This window comes from Somniosus microcephalus, chromosome 3, assembly GCF_052327205.1.
Source record: "Somniosus microcephalus isolate GS21.2 chromosome 3, FLI_Smic_1.0, whole genome shotgun sequence".
NCBI classification, from domain to species: Eukaryota; Metazoa; Chordata; class Chondrichthyes; order Squaliformes; family Somniosidae; genus Somniosus; species Somniosus microcephalus.
This window is the reverse complement of record NC_140989.1, coordinates 374,690,624-374,708,255: the sequence shown is the minus strand read 5'-3', so window position 1 is coordinate 374,708,255 and position 17,632 is coordinate 374,690,624. Positions and strand designations below refer to the sequence as shown.

The following is a 17,632-nucleotide window of genomic DNA, read 5'->3' as shown; positions in this document are numbered from 1 at the left end:
AAGGAGGACAAAGGGATTAATTAAGAGGGGGAAAATAGAGTATGAGTGTAAGCTTGCAGGGAACGTAAAAACTGACTGTAAAAGCTTCTATAGCTATGTGAAGAGAAGAAGATTGGAGAAGTCAAGCGTAGGTCACTTGCAGTCAGAATCAGGGGAATTTATAATGGGTACAAAGAAATGGCAGACCAATTAAATACATACTTTGGTTCTGTCTTCACAAAGGAGGACACAAATAACCTCCCAGAGATGTCGGGGATCATAGGGTCAAATGAGAGGGAGGAACTTAATTAAATCAGTATTTGTAGGGAAATGGTGTTAGGTAAATTGACGGGATGGAAGGCCGATAAATCCACAGGGCCTGATAAGCTACATCCTAGGGTACTTAAGGAAGTGGCCCTAGAAATAGTAGATGCATTGCTGGTCATCTTCCAAAATTCTATAGACTCTGGAACAGTTCCCATGGATTGGAGGGTAGCTAATGTTACCCCACTATTCAAAAAAGGTGGGAGAGAGAAAACCGGGAATTATAGACCGGTTAGCCTAACATCGGTAGTGGGGAAAATGCTAGAGTCCATTATAAAAGATGTAATAGCAGGGCACTTGGAAAACAGTGACAGGATTGGACAAAGTCAACATGGATTTACAAAAGGTAAATCGTGCTTTACTAATCTACTGGAATTTTTTGAGGATGTAACTGGTAGAATAGATAAGGGAGAACCAGTGGATGTGGTGTATTTGGACTTTCAGAAGGCTTTCGATAAGGTCCTACATAAGAGATTAGCGTGTAAAGTTAAAGCACATGGGATTGGGGGTAAGGTACTGACTTGGATAGAGAACTGGTTGGCAGACAGAAAGTAAAGAGTTGGAATAAACGGGTCTTTTTCCGAGTGGCAGGCAGTGACTAGTGGGGTACCGCAGGGATCGGTCCTAGGACCCCAGCGATTCACAATATATATTAATGATCTAGACAAGGGAACTACATGCAATATCTCCAAGTTTGCAGACGACACAAAGCTGGATGGGCGTATGTGCTGTGAGGAGGATGCAGAGAAACTGCAGTATAATGTGGATAAATGCGAGGTTATCCACTTTGGTGGCAAAAACAGGAAGACAGATTATTATCTGAATGGCAATAGATTGGGAGAAGGGGAAGTGCAACGAGACCTGGGTGTCCTTGTGCACCAGTTGCTGAAGGTAAGCATGCAGGTGCAGCAGGCGGTTAAGAAGGCAAATGGTATGTTGGCCTTCGTAGCGAGAGGATTCGAGTACAGGAGCAAGGATGTCTTGCTGCAGTTGTACAGGGCCTTGGTGAGACCACACCTTGAGTATTGTGTGCAGTTTTGGTCGCCTTATCTGAGGAAGGATGTTCTTGCCATGGAGGGAGTGTAGCGAAGATTCACCAGACTGATACCTGGGATCGCAGGAATGAGGTATGAAGAGAGATTGGGTCGATTGGGCTTATATTCGCTGGAGTTTAGAAGAATGAGAGGGGATCTCATTGAAACTTATAAAATTCTAACAGGAGTAGACAGACTAGATGCAGGAAGGATGTTCCCGATGGCAAGGGAGTCCAGAATCAGGGGTCACAGTCTAAAGATAAGGGGCAAGCCATTTATGACAGAGATGAGGAGGAATTTCTTTACCCAGAGAGTGGTGAACCTATGGAATTCTCTACCACAGAAGGCAGTTGAGGCCAATTCATTAAATATATTCAAGAAGGGGTTAGATATATTTCTTAAGGCGAAAGGGATCAAGAGATATGGGGAGAAAGCAGGGACAGGGTACTGAATTTGGATGATCAGCCATGATCTCATTAAATGGCGGAGCAGGCTCGAAGGGCTGAATGGCCTACTCCTGCCCCTATCTTCTATGTTTCTATATTTGTTCAAAGTCTCTGCCATTTCCCTGTTTCCCATTATTAATTCCCCAGTCTCATCCTCGAAGGGACCAATGTTTACTTTAGCTACTCTCTTCCTTTTTATATACCTGTAGAAGATCTTACTGTCTGTTTTCATATTTTTAGCTAGTTTATTCTCATGATCTATCTTCTCCCGCTTTATTATTTTTTTAGTCATCCTTTGCTAGTTTCTAAAATTTTCCCAATCCTCTGGCTTACCACTAATCTTTGCAACATTGGCCCAGTAATTCGGGTCTCCACAGGTGAGTACGCACGGGGTACTCACCCATAAGCCCAATGGAAGTGCTGGTTTTGTGCATGCACTGCACATGCGCGGGTAACCGGAACTTCCGCTCCCTTAAAGGAAGGGGTTCAGAGGTCGAACGCGTACGCTGGAGAGGCAGCGCGTGTGCATGGAACTTAGTTTTTTTTTGCAGGTTTCTCTGGGAGGGTAAGTCTCCAGGAGTTACACAAGTAAAAAGCAGGTGCAAGGCCTGCTTTTAACAAGGTAAATGGTGAATTAATTAAAATTAAAACATTTTTTCCACAGGTTTATTATATTTAAATACTTTAAAGAAAGGTAAGTTTATTTTTAGCCCCGTTAGAAAATGTAATTAATTGTTTCAAAAATTTAAATTATTGTTTAAAATAGTTATTTTATGTAATTTATAGTTATTTTAACAATGTGATTTAAAAAAAAAATTATTTGAAGTTTTAGTGATGTTTTGGGGCTTATAGTATTTATAGTTTTGACAGCTCTTCCTGTCAATTTTATGAATGGGTATTTCTCTGCTACCATTGGCTCTCCATGGCCCACGTGATCCCAGGGGATGCATCGAGTTCGCTGCGCCCCTGGGATACGCAAGCACTGCGCGCCAGCAGTTGGAGCAGGCCCAGGATCGGAATCCGACGCGGGCCCACAGCACATTGGCCGGCGCGCAAGGTAAGTGCAGGTCGGAGGCTTGCACCCGCGGGAAGCCTCCGACCCAAATTTCTGGGCCAGTGTATGCCTTTCAATGTGATACCATCCTTAACTTCCTTAGTTAGCCACGGACGGTTCATCCTTCTCGTAGTCTTTCTTTCTCAGTGGAATAAATCTTTTGCTGAGAGATATGAAATATCTCCTGAGGATATAAGGAGTGCAGCAGAGCGAGGCCCGAGGGCGGAGGCAGCAGACCTGACAACAAAAACAAGGAGTGACGTCACAGGAAAGCAGGGAAGTGATTGGTTGGTCAGTATTTCTCTCTTTATCTTGGGCATTGGTTTAAATTAAGAGTCGGGATTAAAAATTAAACCTTCAAAAAGAGGGAGCTGATTGGTAAGTGTTTTTACTTGGCTTTCTTAAAGTTTTTAAGTTTATTCCAGCTAGGTTAGTGAATAGTCTGTTAATTAGAGGTATGGCAGGGCAGCTCACACCCGTGGAATGCACATCCTGTGCCATGTGGGAAGTCCTGGACACCTCCCGTTGTCTGGATGACCACATGTGCGGGAAGTGTCGCCAGCTACAGCAGCTCGAGCACCGGGTTACGGAGCTTGAGCGGCGGCTGCAGTCACTGCTGTGCATCTGCGAGGCTGAGAGCTACGTGGATAACACGTTTCAGGAGGTGGTCACCTCACAACTTAAGAGTGTGGAGGCAGAGAAGGAATGGGTGACCATCAGAGAAGGACCAGGCAGGTAGTGCAGGAGTCCCCTAAGCCCATCTTGCTCACCAACCAGTATTCGGTGCTGAGTACTGATGAGGGTGATGGTTCCTCTGGGGAGTGCAGCCAGAGCCAAGTCCACAGCACCATGGAAGGCTCATCTGCACAGGCGGGGTAAGAGGAGAGGGAGAGCAATAGTGATAGGGGATTCAATAGTTAGGGGAGCAGACCGGCGATTCTGCGGCCGCAGACGTGACTCCAGGATGGTATGTTGCCTCCCTGGTTCCAGGGTCAAGGATATCACTGAACGGCTGCAGGGCATTCTGAGGGGGGAGGGGGAACAGCCAGAGGTCGTGGTCCATATCGGTACCAACAACATAGTTAGGAAGAGGGATGAGGTCCTGCAGGCAGAGGTTAGGGAGCTAGGAAAGAGGTTAAAAAGCAGGACCTCAAAGGTAGTAATCTCCGGTGCCACGTGCTAGTGATTATAGAAATAGGAAGATAGAGCAGATGAATGTGTGGCTGGAGAGATGGTGTAGAAGGGAGGGCTTTAGATTCCTGAGGAATTGGAACCGTTTCTGGGGGAGGTGGGACCTCTACAGTGGGACCTCTACAAGCCAGACGGGTTGCACCTGAACGGGATCAGGACCAATATCCTCACGGGAGGAACAGAAAATGCTGGAAATACTCAGCAGGCCAGGCAGCATCCGTGGAGAGAGAAACAAGGTTAACGTTTCAGGTCTGGGACCCTTCATCAGAACTGGAAAAAGCTGGAAATGTAACAGATATTAAGCAGGTGCAGAGACGGGGGGGGTGGGGATTAGAAGGGGAGGAAGGAATTGAAAGAACATACTGTGAAAATGTTGCAAATTGGAATGGCAAAATCATACTGCATGAAAAATGGGGGCAGGGATTATTATCTGAAATTGTTGAACTCGAACTTACGTTGAGCTTCATTGTTCCAATGAAGCTCAACGTAAGCTCGAGGAACAGCACCTCATCTTTCGATTAGGCAATTTACAGCCTTCCGGACTCAACATTGAGTTCAACAATTTCAGATAATAATCCCCGCCCCCATTTTTCATGCAGTATGATTTTGCCATTCCCATTTGCAACATTTTCACAGCATGTTCTTTCAATTCCTTCCTCCCCTCCTAAACCACCCCCACCCCCTGTCTCTGCACCTGCTTAATATCTGTTACATTTCCAGCTTTTTCCAGTTCTGATGAAGGGTCCCAGACCTGAAACGTTAACTCTGTTTCTCTCTCCACGGATGCTGCCTGGCCTGCTGAGTATTTCCAGCATTTTCTGTTGTTATTTAGATTTCCAGCATCCGCAGTATTTTGCTATTATATCCTCACGGGAGGGTTTGCTAGTGCTGCAGGGGAGGGTTAAAACTAGCTTGGCAGGGGGATGGAAAGTATAGAGTCAATAGGGAGGAAAGAAAAACTGGAATTGGAATACAAAAACGTAGAAAGTTAATTGGAAGGACAGAGGAATCAAGGGCTAGATAGTCAACAAGGAGGTTTGCCTGTACTAAATGGTATATACTTCAATGCAAGGAGTATAGCGAACAAGTCTGATGAGCTGAGGGTACAGGTAGATAATTGGGACTATGATATTACAGCTATTACAGAGACGTGGCTGAAAGAGGGGCAGGTATGGCAGCTCAACATTCCTGGTTACAGGATTTTCAGACGGGATAGAGAGGAAGGTAAAAAAGGAGGAGGGGTCGCGGTATTGATTAAAGAAACTATTACAGCTGTGAGGAAGGATGATATGTTGGAGGGATCATCAAACAAGGCCATATGGGTCGAATTGAAAAACAAAAAAGAGGTGATCACACTGCTGGGAGTGTACTACAGACCCCCAAACAGTGAGAGGGCGATAGAAGAGCAAATATGTAGACAAATTTCTGAGAAGTGCAAAAACTATAGAGCAGTAACAGTAGGGGATTTCAACTTAGTGTGAAGGGTATAGAGGGTGCGGAATTCCTAAAATGCATCTCGGAGAACTTCTTTAGCCAGTATGTAGCAAGCCCAACAAGGGAGGGGGCGGTTCTGGACTTAGTTTTAGGGAATGAAGCTGGGCAGGTAGAAGGCGTATCAGTGGGAGAGCATTTTGGTGCTAGTGACCATAATTCTGTTAGATTTAAGGTAGTTATGGAAAACGACAAGGATAGACCAGGAATAAAAATTCTAAATTGGGGAAAAGCAAATGTTGCTGAGCTCAGAGGGGATTTAGCCATAGTGGACTGGAAACAGCTACTTGAAGGTAAATCAGTGTCAGAGCAGTGGGAGGCATTCAAGGGCGAGATCCGAAGGGTTCAGACCAAATATGTGCCCTTAAAGAAGAAAGGTGGGACTAACAAATCTAGAGCCCCCTAGATGTCTAGGGACATACAGGGTAGGATAAAGAAAAAAAGGGAGGCTTATGACAGATACCGAGCGCTAAATGCTCCAGAATCTTTAGAGGAGTACAGAAAGGACAGGGGTGCAATTAAAAAGGATATTAGGAAAGCAAAGAGAGAGCATGAAAAATTCTTGGCAAGTAAAATCAAGGAAAACCCACAGATGTTTTATAAATATCTTAAGAGTAAGAGGATAACTAAAGAACGGGTAGGGCCTATTAGAGATCTTGAGGGTAATCTGTGTGTGGAAGCAGGAGACATCGGTAGGGTTCTTAATGAATACTTTGCATCTGTTTTCACAAAGGAGAGGGGCGAAGCAGACATTGCTATCGGGGGGGAGGAGTGTAAAATATTAGATGAAATAAACATAGTGAGAGAGGAAGTATTAAGGGGTTTAGCAGCTTTAAAAGTGGATAAATCCCCAGGCCCAGATTAAATGTATCCCAGGCTGTTAAGCGAAGGAAAAGAGGAAATAGCAGAGGCCCTGACCATCATTTTTCAATCCTCTCTGGCTTCAGGTGTGGTGCCGGAGGACTGGAGGACTGCTAATGTGGTACCCTTGTTTAAAAAGGGAGAAAAGGTTAGACCGAGTAATTACAGGCCAGTCAGCCTAACCTCAGTGGTGGGAGAATTATTGGAAAGAATTCTGAAGGACAGGATAAATCTTCATTTAGAAAGACACGGATTAATCAAGGATAGTCAGCACGGATTTGTTAAGGGAAGGTCGTGTCTGACAAACTTCATTGAATTTTTTGAGGCAGTAACAAGGAGGGTAGATGAGGGTAGTGCATTTGATGTAGTTTATATGGACTTTAGCAAAGCTTTTGATAAGGTTCCACATGGCAGACTGGTCACGAAGTTAAAAGCCCATGGGATCCAGGGTAAAGTGTCAAGTTGGATTCAAAACTGGCTCGGAGACAGGAAGCAGAGGGTAATGGTTGATGGGTGTTTTTGTGACTGGAAGGCTGTTTCCAGTGGGGTTCTGCTGGGCTCAGTACTAGGTCCCATGCTTTTTGTGGTATATATCAATGATCTAGACTTAAATATAGGGGGTATGATTAAGAAGTTTGCAGATGATACTAATGTGATGAAATATGTCATTCATCAGACTCTGTATTTAACTACATATATTGTATTGCCTGCTCCTGTGTTTTACCTTGTATTGTATTTCAACGATGGATCAACTTTTGAAACCAGAACGCTTGGATTTGGACCCGCATGCTTCGGATGCATCGGCACGGTTTGGACACTGGTTCCAATGCTTGGAATTTTTTATGGCCAACTCCGAAGCCGTCACAGCCTCTAGAGCCACCGGAGATGTGAAACTCGGGATCCTGCAGAATCGGGTAAGCCACCGGGTTTTTCCACTCATCCAAGACGCCGCCACCTACCTGGATGCCTGCAACATTCTAAAGGCCCACTATCAGCGGCCTACCAATGAGGTGTACGCCAGGCATCTGCTTGCTACCTGCACACAGCGACCCGGAGAGTCGCTAGAGGACTTTCTAGTCACCCTAAAAGTGCTTGGCAAAGACTGCAAATGCAAAGACGTGAAAGCCACGGTATACACAGACGAGCTTATTCGGGATGCCTTTATCGCAGGCCTTAGCTCTAATTACATCCGGCAGAGACTGCTAGAGAAAACGGGCCTAGATCTGACACAGACTGTGGACACAGCGCGATCGCTGGATGTGGCTCAGAAGAACTCTGACGCCTACTCTTCAGGCCGTGCAGCCCACGCCGCCTTGTACGCACCAAGGGCACCGCCATGTTGGAAGACATCTTCCCCGCCCGGTAGCCCAACACCGTCGGGGCCCTGCTCTCCCCCCAGAAGCCCTACGACCGCCGCGACGCATCGGGGCCCCAAATGCTACTGCTGCGGGCAGCCGAAGCACACCAGGAACCTGTGCCCGGCGAAAGGCACCACCTGCTGTAAGTGCGGTAAGAAGGGGCACTTTGGGAAGGTGTGCAGAGGGAACCCCGCAGGCAAACCCGCCACCGCCGCGTGCGCGCCGTGGGAGCGGCCATCTTGGACGCCATCTTGTCCGACCTCGTGGGGTCCGCCATCTCGCGAGCAGACATCGTGGACACCATCTTACCTGGCCTCGTGTGGCCCACCATCTTGTCCCGATCAGGGCCCTACAGTGGCGTCGATCACAGTGGACCAGTCCAGACCGCACCCACTATCCAAATCGATGGTGGACATCGAGGTAAACGGGTGCAAGGTTAAATGTTTAATTGACAGCGGGAGCACGGAGAGCTTCATTCACCCTGGTCTGGTACAACGACTCTCTCTAACTATAGTCCCTACTCAGGGTACGATCTCTATGGCCGACAAAACCCAGATATCGACTATTGCGGGTTACTGCGCGGTACGATTGTCCGTTAAAGGCACTGTATATAATAATTTTAAACTGTTAATTATGAAGGATTTATGTGTGAGCGTGACCTTGGGCCTGGATTTTCAGTGCCACCACCAAAGCATCACGCTCAATTTCGGTGGGACCCAGCCGCCCCTCAGTGTGCGGTCTGGCTACACTGAAGGTAAAGTCGCCTTCGCTATTCGCGAACCTTACCCCTAACTGCCGGCCAATAGCGACCAAAAGCAGGAGGTACAGCTGGGAGGACAGGCGGTTTATCGCGACCGAGGTAGGCAGGCTCCTGAGGGAGCGCATTATTGAACGCAGCAACAGCCCGTGGCGCGCCCAAGTGGTGGTGGTGAGGGGTAGCGAGAAGAAGCGGATGGTGATTGACTATAGTCAAACAGTCAACATCTATACCCAACTAGACGCCTACCCGCTACCCCGCATATCCAAGATGGTGAACCAAATTGCCCAATACCGGGTGTTCTCCACTATCAACCTCAAGTCAGCGTACCACCAGCTCCCTATCAGACCAGAGAACCATTCGTACACCGCCTTCGAGGCAAACGGACGCCTCTACCAGTTCCTCAGAGTCCCCTTTGGGGTGACGAATGGGGTCTCGGTCTTTCAGAGGGAGATGGACTGCATGGTCGATGACCACCACTTGCAGGCAACCTTCCCCTATCTCGACAACGTCACCATCTGCGGCCGCAACCAACAGGACCACGACTCAAACCTCGCGAGGTTTCTGAAAACCGCACAAAAACTCAACCTCACTTACAACGAGGACAAGTGCGTTTTCAACACCACGCGCTTCTGCATACTAGGCAGCGTGGTGGAGAATGGGGAAATCGGACCAGACCCCGACCGATTGCGCCCCCTACGGGAGCTGCCCCTGCCCAACACTCCCAAAGCCCTGAAAAGGTGCCTGGGGTTATTCTCGTATTATGCCCAATGGGTCCCTAACTACTCCGATAAAGCCCGCCCCCTCTTGAAAGCATCCTCTTTCCCGCTCTCTGCTGAGGCCCATGCTGCCTTCAAAAGCATTAAGCAGGATATTGAGCGGGCCACGCTACAGGCAGTGGACGAGAACACTCCCTTTCAAGTGGAAAGTGATGCGTCTGACTTTGCCTTGGCGGCCACCCTCAACCAGGCGGGGCGGCCCGTAGCTTTCTTCTTGAGGACCCTCCAGGGGCCCGAGATCAGACACTCCTCTGTGGAAAAGGAGGCCCAAGCCATCGTGGAGGCAGTGCGCCTCTGGCGGCACTACCTAGCCGGCAAACGCTTCACCCTACTTACCGACCAGCGGTCGGTAGCGTTTATGTTCAATAATAAACAGAGGGGGAAGATTAAAAATGATAAGATTCTTAGGTGGCGGATCGAGCTCTCCACCTTCGAGTACGACATCATATACCGGCCGGGGGCCCTTAACGAATCCCCCGACACCCTCTCACGAGGGATGTGTGCCAACGCCACCGGAGATCGGCTACAGACCCTCCACAACGACCTCTGCCACCCAGGGGTCACACGGCTGTTCCACTTCATAAAGTCCCGCAACTTACCCTACTCGATTGAGGAAGTTCGGTCTCTGACCAGGAACTGCCGCACTTGCGCTGAGTGCAAGCCTCGGTTCTACCGCCCTGATAGAGTCCACCTAATCAAAGCTACACGGCCCTTTGAGCGGCTTAGCTTAGGTTTCAAGGGCCCCCTCCCGTCCGTCGACCGTAATGTTTACTTCCTGAACATTGTGGACGAATACTCCCGTTTCCCATTCGCCTTCCCCTGCCCAGACATGACCAGCGCCACGGTCATTAAATGCCTCAACAGCCTGTTCTGCCTGTTCGGTATGCCAAGCTATATCCACACGGATAGGGGGCCGTCCTTCATGAGTGAAGAGCTACGCCAGTACATGCTGTCCAAGGGGATTGCCACGAGCCGTACCACCAGCTACAACCCCCGGGGTAACGGTCAGGTGGAGCGAGAGATCGGGACAGTATGGAGGGCAGTCACTCTAACTCTAAGGACCAAGGGCCTCCCTATCTCCCGCTGGCAGGAGGTCCTCCCAGATGTGCTCCACTCAATACGGTCACTATTGTGTACCGCCACTAATGCCACGCCTCATGAGCTAATGTTTGTGTTTCCCCGGAAATCCACCTCAGGCGAATCCATACCGTCATGGCTCTCCACCCCAGGTCCGGTACTTTTGCGGAAGCATGTGAGGGGCCACAAGACGGACCCTCTCGTGGAGCCAGTGCACCTGCTCCACGCCAACCCACAATATGCGTATGTCCGGCACGCCGACGGACGGGAGGACACTGTGTCCATAAAAGACCTCGCCCCAGCCGGTAACAACAGCAACAACGACAACGACTACAACAACAACAGCAACAACGACAACAACCACAACAACTATTACCCACCCACTCCACCCACTATTCTTTCATCACCGCCGGAAGAACACCAGCCAACGGTACCCCCACCACCTACTCCTTCAACAACCCCGGTGGCACCCCCGGCAGAGACCCAGGAGGTCACCTGGGACACCCAGCCGGCACCCGCGGCACCGCAACCGTTACGTCGGTCACAGAGGACTATCACACCCCCGGACAGACTAAATCTGTAGAAGGGGTGAATGTGATGAAATATGTCATTCATCAGACTCTGTATTTAACTACATATATTGTATTGCCTGCTCCTGTGTTTTACCTTGTATTGTATATAGTGCACCGCCCCCTTTCTCCCCATTGGGTGTGTCGGCTCCGCCCATACCTGGCCCTACTTAAGACAAGCCCAGGCTTGTCTTGCAGCAGAACAGCAGAATGCTAGGTGAAGACACAGGCATCTTTCTTTGCTAATAAAAGCCTAGTTTTATCCAGTTAACTTTGAGCCTTGAAGTTATTGAGGCGCATCAACTAAAATTGTCTGTGTGGTTGATACTGAAGAAGGAAGCTGTAGACTGCAGGAAGCTATCAATAAATTGGTCAGCTGGGCAGAACAGTGGCAAATGGAATTCAATCCGGAGAAGTGTGAGGTAATGCATTTGGGGAGGAGGTAGCAGACTAGGTAGATAAGGTGGTTAAGAAGGCATACGGAATGCTTGCCTTTATTAGCCATGGCATAGAATACAAGAGCAGGGCGGTTATGCTTTAACTGTATAAAACACTAGTTAGGCCTCAGCTAGAGTACTGCGTGCAGTTCTGGTCACCACATTACAGGAAAGATGTGATTGCACTCGAGAGGGTACAGAGGAGATTTACAAGGATGTTCCCGGGAGTAAAGAATCTTAGCTATGAGGAAAGACTGGATAGGCTTGGTCTGTTTTCCTTGGAACAGAGGAGACTGAGGGGAGACCTTATTGAGGTGTATAAAATTATGAGGGGCATAAGATAAAGTGGATAGAAAGGACCTATTTCCCTTAGCAGAGGGGTCAAAAACCAGGGGGCACAGATTTAAAGTAATTGGTGGAAGGTTTAGAAGGGATTTGAGGGGAAATATCTTCACCGAGAGGGTTGTGGGGGTCTGGAACTCACTGCCTGAAAGGGTGGTAGAGGCAGGAACCCTAACCACATTTAAAAAGTACTTGGCTGTGCACTTGGGGTGCTCTAACCTGCAGGGCTATGGACCAAGAGCTGGGAAGTGCGATTAGGCTGGATAGCTCTTTGTTGGCTGGCGCGGACACGATGGACAAAAATGGCCTCCTTCCGTGCTGTAACTTTCTATGATTCTATGATGTCTGCCACTGCTTATCTACCGTCTTACCCTTTAATCTATTTTCTCAGTCCACTTTAGCCAACTCTGTCTTCATATCTTTGTAATTGCCTTTATTTAAGTTTAGGACACTAGTTTCAGACACAAGTTTCTCACCCTCTATAATGGCCGTTTACCAAACTGATTCTAACAACCTATAACATCCCTGTCTCTTAATGGTTCTAATGAGCAGAACTCTAAATTACAGAAGCGATCCTCCTCGTGCCAGGCAAGCAAACCTAATTCTAGATCAAAGTTAATCACTTATAGGATAATCTGGAGAAACTAATACAAATCTTGAATCTGATATTTTCTGACATGCCCTTACCAAAAGCTGTGAAACAATCAACATCGCACTCTGATGAGCCGCAAAAAGAAAAGTTAAAAGATTTTGGCCTAGAAATTCAGTGCAGTCTCGCCTGGGCACCGGAAGTACCGCCCCGAAAGGAGCCGTGAGCGCCAGCCGGAAATTCAGTTTCAGCGCCCTAAACGGAAGCAGGGCGCTGCTCGAGGCGCCCTGCATCCCTCTTGGGGCGCTGCAACTGAAAATCGCAGCGCAACGTGCCGCAGCGCCACACGCTGTGGCACGGCGCGCTGTGGTACTGCAGGCCTTCCTCCCCTTCTTAAGGGGGAGGGGCCTGCTGCAGCGCGATCAGAGATTGCGAGTGCCGGCAAAAGAGCCCGGCACCGAGGAGAAGTGCCGGGCTCATGGGACACAGCCGCCACAACGCGGGGTGGGGGGGGGGGTGGCTCAGGAGGCCGGGGACGGCAGCGTGAAGAGGTGCTGGCAGGCGGCCAGCAAAAAAAATGGCCGCCCCGCACCTCTCCTTTAATTAGCGCCTCTACCGCCGCAGGTAGGCCCCCCTTTACAGCGGGGGGCGCTACCAAATTTCACGATTGGGGTGGTAGCGGGGCGCTGCGCACACCGATGACATCATCGGTGGCGGCGCAGCGCTATAGGCTAACGCCGCCGCTAACGCCACTATTAGCGCCCTGCTAAATTTCGCGGGAGGCGTGGCCAGTGGCGCTAAACCCACTAAGTGCCCTCTTTGGGCGCTAACTGGTGGCGCAGCCCACCGAATTTCTAGGCCTTTAGGTTGAACAATTATCTGGATTCCTTCAACCCTCCCAAGATAGAGAGATTAGAAGAATCTCCTAACCATCCAGTTAACAATATACAGCCTAGAATAAAGGCCACATTTTTACTACTAGATATTTAAAGCCACTTTTACTCTAGCAGCAGTAACTCAAACAGCAGTACATATCCCATCTTTCAATGTCACAGCCTCAGTCTTGTTAAATTCAACTTATAATCAAACATGTTTCCTGTGAGAATATCAGAAAGTATTACAAACGTATTGTCCACCGACCGGAATATATCATGATCTGTACCACTAGCTTCAGTCTCCTCCACATCTCCATTGATGCTGGAGGTTCCACAAAGACAGTGAACAGACCCAGTGAGAGAAGCAGCCCTGCCTAGCATCTCGAAATATGATCATTGAGGGGGGCTCTGGCCTGGGCTCTCATAATCCCAGTAAATAAAGTAAATCTCAAATTTCAATTTCCATAGGGTACAACAACTTGCATTTATATAGCGCCTTTAATGTAGTAAAACGTCCCAAGGCGCTTCACAGGAGCATTAAAAGACAAAACAATTTAACACCGAGCCACATAAGGAGAAATTAGGGCAGGTGACCAAAAGCTTGGTCAAAGAGGTAGATTTTAAGGAGCGTCTTAAAGGAGGAAAGAGAGGTAGTGAGGTGGAGAAGTTTAGGCAGGGAATTCCAGAGCTTACGGCCCAGGCAACAGAAGGCACAGCCACCAAAGGTTAAGCGATTATAATCAGGGATGCTCAAGAGGGCAGAATTAGAGGAGCGCAGATATCTCGGGGGGTTGTGGGGCTGAAGGAGATTACAGAGATAGGGAGGGGTGAGGCCAGGGAGGGGCGAGGCCATGGAGGGATTTGAAAACAAGGAAGAGAATTTTGAAATCGAGGTGCTGCTTAACCGGGAGCCAAGGTAGGTCAGCGAGCACAGGGGTGATGGGCGAACGGGACTTGGTGCGAGTTAGGACATGGGCAGACAAGTTTTGGATGACCTAAAGTTTACGTAGGGTGGAATGTGGGAGGCCAGCCAGGAGTGCATTGGAATAGTCAAGTCTAGAGGTAACAAAGGCATGGATGAGGGTTTTAGCAGCGGGTGAGCTGAGGCAAGGGCAGAGACAGGCAATGTTATGGAGGTGGAAGTAGGCGGCCTTTGTTATGCTGCGGATATGTGGTCGGCAGCTCATTTCAGGTTCAAATATGACACCAAGTTTTCGAAAAGTATGGTTCAGCCTCAGATAGATATTAGGGAGAGGAATGGAGTCAATGGCTAGGGAGCGGAGTTTGTGGCGGGAACCAAAAATAATGGTTTCGGTCTTCCCAATATTTAATGGGAGAAAATTTCTGCCCATCCAGAACTGGATGTCAGTCAAGCAGTCTGACAATTTAGAGACCGTGGAGTGGTCGAGAGAAGTGGTTGTGAGGTAGAGCTGGGTGTCGTCAACGTACATGTGGAAACAGTGATGTGGTAGATGGGAGGACTTAGCTGCTCCTCGGTCAAACATTTTCTGGGTGTCAGGATCTTTGTGCAGGATGTAGTAAACCCAATGCACTCCATTATCTATCTGCTTTGGTTGACTCCTGTCTGATCAGCATTTGTGGCCGAGGGCATAGAAACATAGAATATAGGAGCAGGAGTAGGCTATTCGGCCCCTCGAGCCTGCTCCGCCATTCAATGAGATCATGGCTGATCATCCAAATTCAGTACCCTGTTCCTGCCTTCTCTCCATATCCCTTGATCCCTTTAGCCTTAAGAAATATATCTAACTCCTTCTTAAATATATTTAATGAATTGGCCTCTACGGCCTTCTGTGGCAGAGAATTCCACAGGTTCACCACTCTCTGGGTGAAGAAATTCCTCCTCATCTCAGCCCTAAATGGCTTACCCCTTATCCTTGGACTGTGACCCCTGGTTCTGGATTCCCCGACCATCGAGAACATCCTTCCCGCATCTAGTCTGTCTAGTCCTTTTAGAATTTTATACGTTTCAATGAGATCCCCTCTCATTCTTCTAAATTCCAGCGAGTATAAGCCCAATCGACCCAATCTCTCCTCATACGTCATTCCTGCCATCCCAGGTATCAGCCTGGTGAATCTTCGCTGCACTCCCTCCATGGCAAGAACATCCTTCCTCAGATAAGGCGACCAAAACTGCACACAATACTCAAGGTGTAGTCTCACCAAGGCCCTGTACAACTGCAGCAAGGCATCCTTGCTCCTGTACTCGAATCCTCTCGCTACGAAGGCCAACATACCATTTGCCTTCTTAACCACCTGCTGCACCTGCATGCTTACCTTCAGTGACTGGTGCACAAGGACACCCAGGTCTCGTTGCACTTCCCCTTCTCCCAATCTATTGCCATTCAGATAATAATCTGCCTTCCTGTTTTTGACACCAAAGTGGATAACCTTGCATTTATCCACATTATATTGCATCTGCTATGCTTCTGCCCAATCACCCAGCCTGTCTAAATCATACTGGAGTTTCTCGGCATCCTCCTCACAGCACACACGCCCACCCAGCTTTGTGTCGTCTGCAAACTTAGAGATATTACATCTAGTTCCCTCATCTAGATATGGCATGATACTGTCCCAATGCTAAAGCCATTATCTTTCTGACTGCACTGTAACCGGCCCTTATCTTTGTTTAGTTGACATGATAATTGTCTCATCCTGAAATGCACTCAGAAGATGGTCACTTCAAACCTATCTTCTAAAGTGAGCTCCAAAATTTGGTTTCATAAAATTTTCTGGGGTGTTTCTAAATTTTAAGACGTGAACGGAAAAAGCCATTTTGTCTTCAAAGATAGCAGCCTCAGTGAAAGATTCTTAAGATGTATTCTGCTCTTCCATAATTCACGCAGTGATAGCAGAATTTCTTTATATAATCAGTGATTTGAGAAAAAAAAGTGTTCCTTTTAAAGAAACCCAATTTTGAAAGGAGATCGCATTCTTGGTCATTTCAAAGGTTTTTAAAAAGAAGTGCAGAGTGATGCAATTGAAGGCATTGATTGTGAAGTTACAGAAGTTTCAGCAGACCATTGAGAAGTCTGCACGAAAAGACAAATTGCAATGGTTCTGAAACTGTTTCTCAACATGCTAAGAGCTAGGCTTGCTCAAGGCCCCTCCAGAAATGGCCATCAAAACTGCTGGGCTCAAGTTAGCTGAGTGTTCTGTCCACTCATCTGCTCATAAATCTAATTTGCCTCTTGTTTTTCTTCTCTATATCTGTTTCATTGAAATATCATCGGACTTTGCTGCACTGAGCAGGTGTTTGTGGATTTGCTCACTACTGTATTTGGTGACCAATACTTTCCTTTTTTAAAAAGGTGTCTGCATAAAGCGATGGGTATACAATTGCAAACTTTACAAACACCATTCTGAACACTTGCATCAATTTTATCCATGATACAAATTTAGTTAAAAAAATCTTTCAGCTGGCCATATATTCGAGTTTGCTGAGCTACTGAGTAGAGTACTGAAGATCTCAGATGATTCATAAAATATACTGTCTTTAATATTTTGAAAAATAATTTAATGTATATTGTCAGTGTTAAATATGATACAGATATAGAGAACTTTTAATTTTAATTCTTTAAATCGAGTACAATAATAAACACAAGCTCAGAGTTTTTGTTTGCAAAGCCAGAACACATCAGTAAGGATTTGAATCTCATCAAATCTTAATCGTTTTTATGTAATAGTTCAAGGCAAAAAGATTCTATGTTAAGACAACAGGAACCTTACTTACTGTCAGAATGTTGGTCAGCTGACTGTAAAAGAGGCCGAACATCCCTCCAAACATCACTATGCCCATGAAGGTAGATATCCGCAGCAAGGCCAGCTCGTGCCTGAATATAAACAGCTCCTTCAGGAGGCAAAAACAATTGCAGCTGAACTCTCAGTATTAAGGACATGGTTTTGAAAGATGGATAAGAGGATTCAATGGAGACTCCCGTTTCATTTGATTACAATATCTAATTTGGTTTTAAATGCTTAAATCTGTATGAAATATGTTGGAAACCTTATTTTACTCAAAGCAAAGTATATAAAACAAATCATGAAAATTCCTTTGGTGACCAAAATTGAAACCAAAAGACTGCAAATGCTTGAAACACTCGGCAGAGCAGGCAGCATCTGTGGAGAGAGACCTTTCCTATGGTCATCGAGCTGAAACATTAACTTTGTTTCTCTCTCCACAGATGCTGCCTAACCTGCTCAGTGTTTCCAGCATTTTCTGATTTTATTTCAGGTTTACAACATCCGCAGTATTTTGCTTTTGAAACGAAAAGAGTTTTGTGCAAGTTCTTAATGTCAGTGTACTGATTAGTTTTGCTTTTAATGAAAAGATGTTGTCACATTTATTGAGTTCCAAATCATGCAGTTTTTAGTTCATATTCTGCAATCTGTGCACCTTTAAAATCTTGTAATCTTTCCCAGTCTTGTTTTCCTTTTTAAAAAAATGATTC

The 17,632-nt window shown here is 47.2% G+C and overlaps 1 protein-coding gene across 1 annotated transcript in view; it reads right to left on the bottom strand.

Annotated features, from left to right (window-relative positions):
- zdhhc21 (zDHHC palmitoyltransferase 21) overlaps positions 1-17,632 on the bottom strand; it is a 72,769-nt gene that overhangs the window by 41,875 nt on the left and 13,262 nt on the right. The window contains exon 2 of the mRNA XM_085983604.1: positions 16,915-17,031. Within this exon, the coding sequence (XP_085839730.1) occupies positions 16,915-17,031 (117 nt within the window). The remainder of the gene's footprint in view (positions 1-16,914; positions 17,032-17,632) is intronic.